Genomic DNA, 15075 nt, shown 5'->3' on the forward strand with positions numbered 1-15075 from the left:
ACCTTATTCAATGCTATTTAATTTAGTTGATTATTTTCTTTCTTTTTTTTACTGTTGTCACTCTCTCCAAGAATATAAGCTCCCTAAATCATAGATTTGGGAGAGTTTTGTCTCTTGTTCACTGATGTCTCCCAAGCTTCTGGATCTGTGCTTGGTGGTAAATGTTTGCAATGAAAGAGAGAAGGAACAGAAGGAAGGGAGGAGGATGGGAGGGAGAGAAAGGAAGAAAGGAAAAAGAAAAGTGAGCAGACCATCTATTACTTTCTTATCCAGTGTTCCACCTCTGAAATGGGACACCGAGCTTAATGGCTTCTAGTGTTAGTCACTCAGTCGTCTCTGACTCTGTGACCCCATGGACTGTAGCCCACCAGGCTCCTCTGTCCATGGAATTCTCCAGGCAAGGATCCTGGAGTGGGATGCCATTTCCTTCTCCAGGGGATCTTCCCGACCCAGGGACTGAACCTGGGTCTCTGAGCCATCAGGTAAGCCGCTTCCAAATATAATAACCTCTGACTCTAAAGACAATCCAAACCCAACCCAAATTAGGATTTTCAAAAGACAGCCATCATGGGGATGAAAGAGTCAAACCCAAAAGACCCAGTTCCCAACACAGGTATAGAATGAACCGGCCAGCACTTCTAGAGAATTGTGAGACTCAGGTATAAAAACGTGGATGATCTCTCGGATGCTACACAGAGGTGGGAGGATTGGAACCATTGTCACTATAGCACAGGGGACCTGTGGCCTCAAGACGAGTGTAAAGACTTCTTAGGCCCACAGTAGACCAGCAAACCGGCTCCCTCCAATAGCAAGCTCCATACCAGGAGCCTGGAGGAACTGGATTCAGCCACGGAAACCCTCACAGATTTTCGATCAACCATATATACTTCCCACCTAGGACTTGATTCCAGACTGTGGGCTCCCTAAAGACAAGCCTCCGTGTGTGTTTTATTGTCACTTTCAGCAGTCAGTTTCCAATGTTCACTGATGCCCAGTGGATCTGCTTCCTTGACAGGAGTTAGCCCAAGAACTTGGGAACCCAGTTGGCAGGAGGCACTCCATAATGTTTCTCACTGCGTTCCTTCTTCTGCTGCCTACTCAGCCATCAGCCCTTCTACCAGCTTCTGCCAAGGCCCTATCATCTGTCAGCCACCTGGCCAGGGCTGAAGAATCAGAGGAGGACAGAATGCTCCTCTTGCTTTAAGAGTACAGAATGCTGTACTTGCTTTAAGGGAGGTAGCTCAGCTGATAAAGAATCCACCTGCAATGTAGGAGACCCTGGTTCGATCCCTGGGTTGGGAAGATCCCCTGGAGAAGGGATCAGCTACCCACTCCAGTATTCTGGCCTGGAGAATTCCATGGACTGTATAGACCACAGAGTCACAAACAGCTGGACACGACTGAGCAACTTTCACTTAATGGTCAAGGACATCCAGTAGGGTGATGAGGACAGCTCTTCTCACTTCACAGGTAATGAGGGATTAGGAGCTGAACATCCACCCCCCACCCTCCACCTTGGATATGAGAAATGCTCCTTGAAGGAGGTGACGTTGCATTTGCCATTCAAGGTTGGAAAATATTTCAATAAACGGAATCTGGGTAACCCAAGAGGAAGGAAAATAGTGGGACAAGTCGGAGGTGAGAGACCATGAGCATGTGGTTGGAAGGAGTGGTATCTGTGGAGGGGGAGGGGTGATGGAGCTGGTGTCCAGGATGGAAGCAGCCTCATGAGCTGGGTTGAAGATTTGGACTTAATCAGTCAGTGATCTCCAACCTCCAGGCCTTGGACTGGTACCTCCTGCCAGGTCAGGGGCAGCATTAGAAATAAAATGCACAATAAATGTAATGCACTTGAATCATCCTGAAACCATCCCTCCCAATCTCGGTCAGTGGAAAAATTGTCTTCCATGAAATCCACCCCTGGTGCCAAAAAAGGTTGGGGACCACTGCTCTAAGTGGTGGGGAAGCTTTGGAAGTTTTTGTGCAGGGTGAGCTAGCTAGGACTAATATGGAAACACTCTGTAGATGGATCGGTGAGCCAGGAGGTAAGGAAGCAATCATGTGAGTGTGGGGGAAGCCAGTAGCATGGGAAGAACAAGGGGTTGATTATCAGCAAACTCCAGTCCCAGGATATGCCACTAATTTGATGTGGGATCCCATGACCCCATTCCATAAAATGAAATAATGCAACGAGATGACCTCCACCATCCCTCCAAGTCCTATGATTTATTGATCTAACCAGTACAGAGTGGTTTCTCAAACAGTCTCAAAACTGCTCTTGGATTGCAAAGAGGGTCTCTCATGTTATTGAAAGGAGTGGTTCAATTCTTCTGTGACTATAGCAATTACTTTTTAGATAATTGCAGAGCTAAATTGGGTGGCACTATCCCAATGGCAAATAAGAGGTATTTTATTTTAGTTTTAATATTTTAATACATATTTATGATCCACCTAAAGCAAAAAGTTCTCTTTAAGGTAACATAAAGAACATTATTTAAAAGGTCGTTAAACTAACAATGAAAAATAGATCATAAACATTTAGAAGAGAGAATGGGCACTAAGTGTGTAAAATTTGGCTCTGAACGGGACGGAATTTGGCTCTGAGATTCCCAGCAGCCAGAGCAAAAATGAAGCCTCGTAGGAATGCCAGTCTAGGGCCTCATTCATCTCAATGGTTTAACCTCCTCCAGGGCTGGAGTTCCAGTTCATCTGAAACACTTCCGTATGCACCTTATGTGATTGCAACAAACAGAAATTGGGATGACTGAGTTGAGTTTCAAGAATCTGAGGTCTCTTGGCTCATGGGTACAGACAAAATACAGAGACTGCAGGGAGATTTGGGGCCAGTAAAGTGCAAATAGATGGGAAGTCTTTTCGAATGACAATTCAAAAAAGACTTTCAAAGGGTGTTACTTTCTAGTGTGGGGATGGGGGCAAGGAGGGACATTAAGGAGTAAAAAGATTTCAACGTGGTCTGACCATTGGCAATACCACCAGCCTCTTAGGAAATGTGGCCGAAAGCCAGCAGGGGCAGGGGAGGACCTCAAATTCTAAACTGCACGGGACTTTGTAAAATGGCCAAAGCAGCTGGAGACCTACATGGCCTAGGCAAGCAAAACCCTTTCTCATTCCTGGACCCGTTTTCTTCTGAGCAGAAGTCTTTTTAGTACAAAGCTCCTATCTGAGATGAATGAAACCTTAGAGAAATGGCCTTGAATAGCGCCATCACCTAAGAGATGTATTTTATTTGTAGTCTCTATTCTGAGAAGCTGAACGCCTCCCCAACAAGGACATCACCTCCTATGAGGTAAACTGTGAAATTGCCTCCTAGCCCTTCATTGCCATCCCCATTCCACAGACTCCAGAACCTGCAAAGGTTAATGCTGCTTCCACAGGCTAGTCCAAACTATCAGGAGTGTCAAGCAGACAGAGCTACACTCATACCCCAGTGTCTCTCCTGAAGGGATGGGGCACTTGATCGGGGCCACACAGTTGTCACACCACACATCAGTTAGCTTTTTGAGGGGAGGGACCAACTCCATCCTTATTTGGCTACAATGCCTTAGCTTAGTAAATTTTGACCAGAGCTTTCTTCTTGGAGACCAACTACATATACTGTATGCAAATATAAAGCCATCATCTCATAGGACAAATGTTACCAACACTAAGCACAACCAATTTGCAGAACTCGGGGCCTTAATTATACTTCTCATTCTAAAGAATCTGATGTCCCAGCTGTTTAGTTAAAAGGACCCTGATGCTGGGAAAGATTGAAGGCAAAAAGAGCAGAGGGTGGCATAGGATGAGATGGTTAGATAGCATCACTGACTCAATGGACAAGAATTTGAGCAAACTCTAGGAGACAGTGAAGGAGAGGAAAGCCTGCAGTGCTGTAGTCCATGGGGTTGCAGAGTCAGTTACGACCTAGTGACTAAACAACAAGATAGCAAAGTGTTTTGTAAACTATGCAATGCTACTGCTAGCACATATAATCACCAATAATATATCAATATTGTGTAATTTGGGAGAAAGCTCATAACCTTCCTAAGCTCAGTATCCTCCCAAAGGGGAACAATGGCCCCTCCCCAGCCAGGACTGTACAGGTATAAAATGACTTATCTGTGGAAACCAAGTTCCCTCTCTAGATTATGTGCTCCTTACAATTGCTGCTTAAGAGGTAAGAGTTTAACCACTGCTATTAAGGAAGGAAAAAAGTTGCATCATTTAATTGCTATTTATTTTCATAAACATGAGGTATTTCAAAGTGCTATAAGATGCAGCACTAAATATATACATTTTGAAGAAATTAAACACAGAACTTTGCATTTACCCAGTTCTATGCACCAAACATGAACAAATACATTAACAGGAAGAAACAGGCTAGGAAAAAGGCATATATATATAGTAAATTTCTTTACAAAAGTTTCTTAGTTCAAAAAGTGATAAAGTAATATCTACTCAAAACTTTCACAACTCATTTTCATACGAAAATATAAGTATCAAATTTAGTTATGTATCAGCATCATACTAAAGTATACAGGCAGTGTAAGAATTAGTACAGTACATAACAGAGATTAACAATATATTTGTATACAAAACATGCTCCTCAAACATTGAGGTATTACAGTACTTAGGTGTGAACTTCCAGTCTAATACTGGCCGCAAAAGCCACCTCTCATTACCCAGGACGTATACAAAAAGGCAGGTGTGTCCATGGTATTTACAGAAATGTTCCCCAGGGGTATCAGTGGCAAACCCCTACGTGGCATCGGCTGGAACTTAAGCACCATTTTAAAAAGAAGGAATGACTTTCTGTCTGGAAACTTGGAACAAACAAGGTGACTTCAACAGCCCCAGAAGGCTCCCAACGGTCCCAGGCTTCAACCGCTGTCTCAGAAGTGACGCACAGGAAAAGCCGCCAGGGTCACCAGCATCCCATCAATGCAGGTCTTGGTAGGACCCCTCGTGTCCTGCTCCCCACCCCAGATCCAAACTTGACGGGGGACCGATTTGAAAGTAAACCAACATTCTTAATGTCAACACAAGGTTTGTTTAAAAAAAAAAAATCAAAATGTGCAAAGTGGCAGTGACTGTCCAGTTCTGAGATGCGTTCAGCAAGTCCGAGCATGCTCAATTTTCTTTAGCAACTGCTGCTGTCTGGCCTGCAGCTTCTCCTTCTCCAGCAGAAGCTGGTGCTCCTCAGCCTGGAGGGAGTGGACGTACTCGGTGGCCTTTTTCAAGATGACCACTTTGGCGGCCTTCTCGTTCTTCACCAGCTCTGGCACGTGGTCCCTGAGCGTGAGAAAGCTGGACCGCAGGTCGTTGCGGCGCTGGCGCTCCAGGATGTTGTGGTTCCGACGGCGCTCGCTGTCCTCCGAGTCAGAGTTGCGGGGGCTCAAGCTCTTAGCCTTGGGTGGGGGGACGCTCTTGAGGGGCCGTGGGGAAGCTTCGCTTTTGATCTTCTTCTGGGGGGGTGCCTCCTCGCTCTCCACGTAGGGCGACGGGGCAGCATAGTTGTGCTGCTGGTGGATGGGGACACAGCGTTTGAGGATCAGCTCCCCTGACGCAGCCCTCCCAGGGCCCAGGGCTGCGCTCTTGGGACGCACAGTGATGGTGAAGGTGGTGACAGCCTTGCTGCTGGAGGACGATCGCCGCTTCTCCACGGTCACCACGTCGATCTCCTCCTCTTCATCTTCCTCTTCCTCATCTTCATCATCTTTGAGAACAAGATGAGAGTTATTCTCACGGTGAGGCACATAGGAATGAAATATATACAGTCTCACAAGGTAGGCCCCAGCACGTGGTCTGCTATTACTGATCCATCAGCATCAGTCTCTGAACAGAGATGTATATACTTTTTCCCTCCCCATCCTCCTCCTCCATTCAAGCTTCAGTGGGTGGCAGAAACAGAAAGAACCTTGGCTTTGGAGTCAAGACAGAACCCTGGCTTCATCAGTTTCCCCAGCAATGAAATGGGGAATGACACCATAGGTTGAGTTGAATGGATAATATATAGACAGAAGCTCAATAAACAGTAAGCTTTCATCATCGTCGCTAGTCTGCCCCGTAGACTTATTTATATTTCCATCTCCATGCTTAACTGACAATTCTCATTTTAGGAGCCTCAGTTAGCCACTACTTACATGTGATGGAGTTTGATTTTTAAGTCAAATAAACTTAAAGAACAATTTAATTAACTAAGGAAGAAAAATACCTTGTCTTCCATGAACATGAGTTCTATACAGTAAGCAGTTTTTCAACTAACAAAGATTAAACCTTAACAGCAAAGTTGTAAACCACCGGAGCTCTAAACCCAAATAGCGGGGCACCTCTTCTCATAGTCACCACCAACAACAGCCACAAGAACGTGTAGCATCATGTGTCCATTTCCCACCCCCCCTTTCCATTTACTACCAGGCTCGGATAGAAAATTATTGTTTAAAATGCAAGCATGAAAATCAAAACACATCTTCGGCTTGATCTGAAGGGGACCGGAAAGCTGAACAATTGTGGGATTTGTTCTAAAGCCGAAATGTGAGGCTGTTCCAGTCTGTGGGTCCCTTTAAGCCAATGTTTTGGTTTTCTGCCAAGAAGACAGCTGTTGGAAGGAAGTGCTTCCTCACCGAAAGCTGTCAAGGCACAGACATTAAAGGGACAGACCCGTTCAAACTGGAGGCTTATCACCAAGTTTCCTTCCAGGAGCCTGGGACCAATCTGTCCTCAGCCCAAAGGAAATTTAGGCTTTTTATGCATCTGTATTCTGAAAACACTGGATTTCAAGGTCCAAGGCTCCCAGCTCCAGGGACAAGAGCTATTCCAGTATTTGGGTAGAGTGCTTCAGTTCCAGGCAAAATCTTGGTTTTAACCCTACCCTTCAGTTTCAGCAGCAGGCACACAATAGAACTAATCAATGAATGCTCCAGGGTGTGTGCATTCCTAGACAGCCCGCTAAGTGCCCGCCCTCACCTTTGAAGGGCACTGGGTTACAGAAAACAACTCGGATCTGAAATTAGTCCTAGAATTCTGGCTAGAAGACAAAACCCGGCCGGTTTTCACTGCACACTGTGAAGAGGCGCCCCTTGAGAATGCACACAACCGCTGTGGTACTTGCCGCCAGCTGCTCAAAGAAGAGAAGGGGGGGTGGCCCCACCACCCCTAGCCTTTCCCGATCCTCGCCCGCCTGCCGGCTAGCATATCGCCGCCTGCTGGCGACCGACCAGGAGCAAATAGCCCACCACCCAGAGAGAGGGAAGGTGGGGAAGAGTAAGGAGGTTTGAAAACATAAAAGCTAAAATCGGTACTCTATTTGTGCAGTGCCTCTTAACTTCCTACACCCTTAATAGGATTTTGCACAGGCTTGCCTTTATGGGGCGTCTCTCCACCCCTGACCTGTGTCTCAGTCTTTTTTCACCCCTTGGGCTAACAGATTCTGTCCAAGCAATGCAGCCTGCGGCTCCCTGAACCCCAACTCGGCTTTAACCACTCAACTTTTCCTAATTTTTACCCCCCTGGGAGGGCACGCAGCCGAGAGAGATGCAGGACCGGGTGGGGGCCAGTGATGGAGTCAGGCTCCCCGGAGGGAGCTGAAGGAACTTCAGTTAAGGTGAGGCTGGAGAACACAGCTTTTACTAACCCTCCCCTCCAAACCCTGGGGATCGGCTTGGGAAAAACCTAACCTCTCAGCCATCAGCACTGTCTCTAAAATACTCTCTCCCAAAGCCAGAACTCGTGAACCACAAACGCGGAGAGGGGGGCACCCCAGCCCCAGCGCCCCAAGGAGGCAGCCGGACCCTGGCTCCCGCTTTACCTGAGTCGCTCAGGGTGTCCTCTCCGGAGGTGCTGAGGGCCTTGTGGTCGCTGGCGCTGGCCAGGCGGCCGCCGGTACGCGGAAGGGCGACTACCGGGGCTGCCACAGGGGCTGCAGCGCCCGCCCCTGAAGCGATCGCGGCGCCTGCCGCCGGGGCACCGGCCGGGGAGGCGGGCACGGGCGCGGGTTCGCGCTTGTTCACCGGGAACGGGAAGACCACGGCGGGATCCACGCACTCGGCGGCCGGGTGGGCGAGCTCGGCAGGCAGGGCGGCCCCGGGGCGGCCCGGCCCCGAAGCTGCGGCGCCGTGCCCGCGACCCGGGGGGCTGGGGGCGCCGGGGGCCGGGGCGGCGGGCCCCGCGGCGGGCGGCCGGCCGTGCTGAAGCTTCTCGCTCACGGCGCGCTCCAGCTTCTCGCGGGCCGAGAAGCCGCTCCACATGCAGTCCTGGAGGATGACCGGGTTAGGGGTGAGGCCGCCCAGACCCCCCAGGCCGAACGCGTCCTCCTCGGCCGGGTTGCCCCAGAGGTCGGCCTCGGGCAGCAGCATCTCGGTGGCCCAGTTCGGGGGCTCGGGGCTGTGCTCCGGGAAGGCACGGCTGGGCGACAGCGGGGGCGTGGGCAACAGCTCAAACTTCTTCCAGATGTCCTCCCCCGGGGGGGTCGAGTCGGGGCCGCCGAAGTAGAAGTCATCTTCGTCCGGGTAGAAGCAGGGCTGCAGCGAGTCAAACTCGAGGTCTGGGTTCTTGCAGATCATGCCCGGCATGGTGGACGCGGTGCAGCTCGGCATCGGCTCGCCTCCTGGCCCCCGAATGAGGGCTTCTTTCCGCTCCGCTCTTTTTAGTTCGGGGGGTGCTTCCTTCCCGTGGGGGGCGTGGAGGGCGGGGGCCCGCGCCAACCTCCAACACTGCAACCGACAGACACACCAGGAGAGGGTTGGCAAGCGGAGCCGGATGCGGGGTGGGGGGGTTGGGGGGGACAGGCAGCGGTCACCCCCTCTTCCTCGGTTCCTCAATCTCCCCTCCAAGCCCCCCACTCCGCCCAGCGCTCCCGAAGGTGGAGGAAGTTGTGTCTCTCGCTCTCTCCCTCCCTCCTTTTGTGTACAAGCTGTCTACGACAGGGGTGGGAGGGGGCATGCAGATGCGGGGGGTGGTGGCCTGGCTCTCCAACTTTGGAAACTGCCATTTCATTCACACCAGGCACTGCCTGGGGGAAGGGGCTGTTCAAGGCTGCAGAATTCTAGCTCCCACCAGCTCGTAGACGGCCCCGGTGGCACCTAAGTAGGGCCAGCTGCTCAGAGGAAGCCCAGGCCTCCAACCCAGCAACTGGGTATAGGATTTAGAGTACCCTCAATTCCTCCTTTGTAAAATTGCCATCTCCGGACTTCAAGCAATAGCGGGGGAAGGGGTGGGGGGGATTCAGGCAACTTTGCAAATGGGAAAAATCCTTTCTCTAGACCGAGAGCAACAACAGGCACCCCAATCCTGAATCCAGTCCCCCCCCAAAAAAAAATTTATGAGACGCCCCCAGCAGTCACTGGCTGCAGGCAGAGTACTGCCAATAGCTGATTCTGAACCTCTCTAACCCCACCCCCGCTGCTCCAAACCCCCAAGTACGCCCTCTTCCTGAGACAGGCCGAACCCCAGCTCCTGGGAACGGCTCAGGGGCACCAGTGCAAGGAGGGTCTCGCGGAGAGCCGCTGTCTCCTCCGAGCTGGAGCAGCCGTGACCCAGATTACCACCGCGACGGCCTCGCCCTACTGAACCCCCTTCGACTTCCTCTGGGGGCACCCTTTGGAGACGAACCCAGTTTCGGGGTGGGGACGCGCCAGCTCCCCGTCAGCTCAGATGCAGACAAACGTTCTAGAGAAGGGTGAATGTCCTTTCGATGAAGCCATTACACCCCCCTGGCAAGGGCAGTAGAGGGATTAGGGCGGGTCTCTCCAGTCCTGGAGCCTTGGGGACTGGAACTGGCTTTTCAGGGAAAACCCCGAGACGGTTTTGTTTCGGAAGCAGTCCCCCGTGCATATTCGGGCCCCCGGTGCGTCAGCCGCGATCCCCGTCCAGGGCTTGCCTTCCCGCCGCGCTCGCCGCTCCCGGGGCGCAGGTCCTTACCTCCCGCCGACTGCCGGGGATCCGGAGGCGATTCTGTGCGGGGGTCCCCGGGTGGCCAGGGGCGGGGGGTGGTCCTCGGGTGGCTGCAGTCCGTGCGCGCTTGCGCCTGGCTAGCGCGAGCTCGGCTCCAACCCAGTTCCCAGGAGCCCCCCGCATCCACCCAGCGCGTCCAGACAGATGACTGTCACTGGCTGCGCTTTGAAGCTCGGGGGATATTATTAACTGAAAAATCTGACACACCCGGGGGGCGGGGAGAGAAGGGGGCTGCGGCACAGACAAGGGGGAGGGAGAAAGGCAGAGGAGAGCGGCTTTACCCCGCCCTCTTGATTTCCATAAAAATCAGGGGAGGCGCCAAGGCTTTCGCGCCAAAAGCCACTTGCTTTTCTTCTTTGCAGAACGGAGGCTGCAAAGCTGGGAAGCCCGGGGCGTGCTCCTCCCGCCCTTTTAGACCCCCGGGCTTGCACCGGGTGCACTCGCGGACCAGCTGCGGGTCGAGCCGTGCAATGCCGCACCCAACCCGCGGGCCTGGCCATGGTTCGACATTGGAGAAAAAAAAAAAAATTTTTTTCCGGCGGGCTCCGGGGGTGTTGGTTGAGGTTGCGCGGTTGGAGCGGGAGGTGGTGGGGGACAGTTCAGAGGCTCCTAACCCAGCCCCCGTTTCGACGGCGCGTGTGTGCAGCTGAGCGCTAGGCCAACGTCGAGCCGGGCAGTGAGGGGAGGGGGACGGGGAGGGCGGGGAAGTGGGTGGTTGCTCGTGGGTGATCTCGGAAGGGAGGCGGGAGCCAGGGTGCAAAGTGGGAGGGAAAGGACGCGCCCATTTAGGAACGAGATCGCCGGAGGTTTTTCTAGTTTTAAATTGAAAGGAGAGGGGCGCCCCCTTGTTTGAAAATAAATAAATAAATAACTGCGGGCGACGAGGGTGGCGCAGCGGTGGTTTCTTCGGCCGAAGGCGACACCTCGCGGAGACCGCGCAGAAAGCGGAGCTGCTGGGCCTGGTCTCTGGGGGGTCGGAGCGGGGCCACGGGCGCCCTCCCGCCGTCCGTCAACCTGTCCCCACCACCGCGAGGGGGGAGAGGGTGGCGGCTCGGCCCAGCTTCCGCGGGGAATGGACTGGAGGCTCCCCAAAAGGTCCCCAAGGGCTCCCGAGTTAGCCTTTCAAAAACCAGGGATTTCCCGAATTCTGGGGAGGCGGATGAGGTTCACATAGGAGTTGTGGTCCACAACTCCGGCAGCCCAAACCCTGGTTCGGAAATCTTGGCTCCTGGTTGTCGGAGGCAAAAGGATAAGCGGCTGCTGTCACTACTCAAGACTCGTTGTGCCTTGGTTTCTTCAATTGCTAAATGGAGTTAGTAATGGCGCTTACCTCATAGGGCTGTTATTGAGAAATAATTTTGAAAGCGCTGAGAACGGTGCCCAGCAGCGCAGGGTGAGTGTTGAGTGTCAGCTACTGTTAATTAGCAGACCCTGATAGATTCTTCCCGGGAAATGAACACCCTCAGCTCGGCTCTCCCAACCCAACACCACTATGAAATCTTCAGTTCGCTCAGATCAAGTTTTCCTGCAGGTGTGTTGGGAGGCAGGGTTGACAGGGTTACCCACATTCCCCAGAACAACCCCAGTCTCCCAGGCAGCCCCCTTAATAACCAAATGCACAACAAAGTGGGATTTCCCCTGGAAGAATTCCTCTTCAGATGATTTGGAGCAGGGAAACCTGCCCTCCTCCACCCCCCGCCCTGCCCCTGTGTTGGGGATGGGGGTGGGAAAGATTCTCCACCTTTTTCCCAAACTGGAAATGCCATCCTCTCCATTCATCTCCACATTCAAACTAGTTGCGGGTGAGGATGTGGAGGGGCAGGGGGCAGCCTGTAAAATGCTCACCTATTAGCATTTGTGAAGACTCCCCAAGTCCTTATCCTGGATACCTACATAATTCAAGGGGAGGGGGCAGGTTCCTTGAGTCCTAGGAAGTGACCCATGAATGAGGATGAGCCCTTCTAAACACTTTCATTATTATTATTTTCTTCCCATATGTAAAGCTCTAAACCTTTGCAAAAGCCTTTCATACCCGCTACTTCTGCTTTTCCCTAACTCCCTAATCTAAACCAAGCCCTCCTGCTGTTTTCTCTCCAAGCATCCCAGATTTTCCCTCAGAACACTTGCCTTCATTTGTAATGATATCTGCCTGGGAGAATTCGTTTAAGGGCCAGCTTCCCCCGAGACTCGGAGAGGAAACTGGCTCTGTCTTCCTCAGCCTACCTGTGTCTGTCTTGCTCCAGGGGGCATCCACCTCGCAAAGCAGATATCTGTCCATATTGTACTACAGCATAGTATTTATTGTTCAAGGCAGAGGTCCCTTAATTAGAGTCCTTCTGAAGCAGCCAGCTTTTCGGAGAGAGTTTCTGTTTGTCAGCAACAGAGGGAAAGAGGAATGATGACCACATCATCAATGCAGCAGCCCCAGGAAGGGATCTCAGAATTGCCTGACCCACCTTTTTACCGACAAGGCAGGGGAAGTGTCAACAGGTCAGGTTGGGCCCTGTCGCTGCAGGGTCCTGCCTTGTCCTTTCTCACCCGACCTATGCCCTTCACCACAGCATTCGTCCTTTGTCAGGGGCCAAACTGCAACAGAAAATGAGAAGACTTGAGACCCGGTTGCTCTGTGTGCCTCCAAGCAAAATGTGTATTCTTCCTGGACCTCAATCCCTAATCTCATCCTTTTAATGCTAACCAGTAATTACTGACAAGTCTGAATTTGAAGTTTAACAGAGTGATAAAATTTTACAAGTATTTATTGGTACTTTCATTTGCAAATGGAAAGATAAAAGACATTGTCTGTGGAGAAGTCTTGCTACTGCTGGTTCCTCATCTGCTTGTAGGGAAACCTTCAAATTCTTCTTTAAAAGGTTAAAATGCTCTCAGACTATATGGACACACATGAAATAAATCTTTAGAGGTTTGGAAGACAAGTTCAGCCAGCATCCAGTCAGAACCGAGATGAGTGAAGGCACAGCCTCAGTGAGCTCATCACGGGCTGAGGGAGACACATCTAAAATGGAACAACAGGCAGGATGGAGTCCACAGGATCCAGTTTATAAATAAGGAGATTTTTGAGGGAGAACAATATTTTCGTCTACAAATCCCTTCTTTAAAAAACAGCTAAATCACGCACACACACGCGCATTCAGAGGCGTCCAACCGATGATTGGCTAGGCGATCAAAAACCTCTAGATGTTTTTCCCAGATTGTGAGTTAAAGATCTGGATCCAGCTTCAGGGATCTCAGTTTCTCCTAGAAAACTTAATGGGTCCTTTCCTGCCCACCTCACCCCTCCACCACCAAAGTGTACATTTTTGCTGATTAAATACTTTTAAAATTCCTGACTCTTCATTTAGAATAAAGCTAGCTGCCTGACTTACCCAGTTACTAATGAATTAATTAAGCAACTTAATGAATGAATGAAACTCAAATTGAAGTTTTAAATTGGAAAAAGTAAGATAATAAAGTTAAAGGAAATATAGAGTGGCATTCTAAGACAGATAGCCCAGAAACACAGACGGGAAATTTGAACATATTTGACAACAATGAAAATTTTCGGTTATACTGAAAACACATCCAAAGTCAAAAGATAACGGTGTGATAGAAAAATACTTGCCTCATCTATAAGAGACAAAGAGCATATCCTATGTCTGCAAAGAGCTCTTACACATCAAATAGAAAAGCAACCGATAGAAACAAGGGTCCAGGATAAGAGTAGATAATTTACTGAATAGGAAATGCAAATTTTCCATAAACATATGAAAAGATGCTCAGCTTCACTAGTAGTCAAGGAAATGCAAATTAAATCTCAAGGAGATTAACATTTTTTGGTCTAGCAGATTGGCCCAAGTGTTGGCAAGGCTGGGGAGGGGGGATGGGGACCCTCCTTACACTGTTGGCATTCCAGCATGAAGAATAAAGGCAATCCCAGTCTTCCAAATCCACCCTATTGTTACAAAAAATATTAAAATAAATATGTCAAAATGCATAAACAAGAAGCTGTGTTACAACCTTTTCCTCAGTAACTAAAATGCTGTTAATAATCTAAATCCATTCCATAGGAAAATGGTTGCATCTATTATAATACATGTAAGCAGTGGAATAATGTGCAGCCTCTGAAAATAATGTGTTAGATCTACAGGTACTGACTTGGAGGTATCCGTGAGTATAAACGGAAATATACAAGGTCTTGGGCAGCAGTCTGCCACTTTGGATATCTGTGCATTTAGAAATGTCTGCATAAAGCCAGCAACAAATTGGGTGTAACATGCAACAACTGATTAATAGTGGTTCACTTTGAGGAAAGGAATCAGATAGAGGGAGATTTCCTCTTCATGCAATATTTTTGAAGCAGGGGAATAATTTTTTTTTTCGTTATTTTTCAAAACAATGTTTTTATTACTTCCCAGGAAAGGCCGTGATTAAGTTGACCAGTTGGGGCAAGTAGAAGATCCTTTCGTGAAGCCTAATATGATCCCCAAAGTTCTCTTTTGTCTCCCAGGCTAGTTGGCATTCTTTCAAACCAAACTAGTACTGAACTGAGTCAGCTGAGAGTGGGTTCAAAGAAACAAAATGGCACTGGTTTAATTAGGATTAGAAGCAAACCAAACAAAGCCATTTGAGTATAGATGTTGGGTGTGCCCAAGACTAGACATATATATATATATATATATATATACTTCTGAGGCTGCAGAAAAATTTAAGATACAACATTGAGAGAGTTTTGGGGGTGAGAAATTTTATTGGTAATGGTACAATAATATATAAAACAAAAATTATCTTCATTGAATGCCAGTAATTTAATTACCCATTTAGCAAATCAGAAGTATCCAACAGGTTCAGTACTCCCCTCAAAGACAGATTTCGCATCCTTTGAGGCAGCTCAGAGATCCCCCTTCCACGAGGAAGCCTTCTTTCAGGCTTAGAATGTTACAGAGACCTAGGGAAATCACGAAGACAGGGTGAGTAAAAATGGTTTGCAAGCTCCGAAGAGCTTCAGGGATGGTAGTGGCCATAGAGCTGGAATTCCTATTTACCTGTTTTACTTGATGCTTAAAGCGAGATGGGAAAACTGTCCAGGGAGACAGGCAAGTGGCTCAGGGCCAGGCCTGGAGGAGGAGG

General features: G+C 49.7%; 1 protein-coding gene across 1 annotated transcript; it reads right to left on the minus strand.

Moving 5' to 3' along the window:
* Positions 1-4219: 4219 nt before the first annotated feature.
* Positions 4220-10617, minus strand: MYCN (MYCN proto-oncogene, bHLH transcription factor). Its single transcript, XM_070451493.1, has 3 exons — positions 9919-10617; positions 7808-8711; positions 4220-5716 (listed from the first exon to the last, which is right to left on the minus strand). The coding sequence occupies exons 1-3, from the start codon at positions 10072-10074 to the stop codon at positions 5112-5114; spliced, it is 1665 nt and encodes a 554-aa protein (XP_070307594.1). The 5' UTR covers positions 10075-10617; the 3' UTR covers positions 4220-5111.
* Between the last annotated feature and the right edge of the window lie 4458 nt (positions 10618-15075).

Source organism: Odocoileus virginianus, chromosome 2 (genome assembly GCF_023699985.2).
Source record: "Odocoileus virginianus isolate 20LAN1187 ecotype Illinois chromosome 2, Ovbor_1.2, whole genome shotgun sequence".
Classification (NCBI taxonomy): domain Eukaryota; kingdom Metazoa; phylum Chordata; class Mammalia; order Artiodactyla; family Cervidae; genus Odocoileus; species Odocoileus virginianus.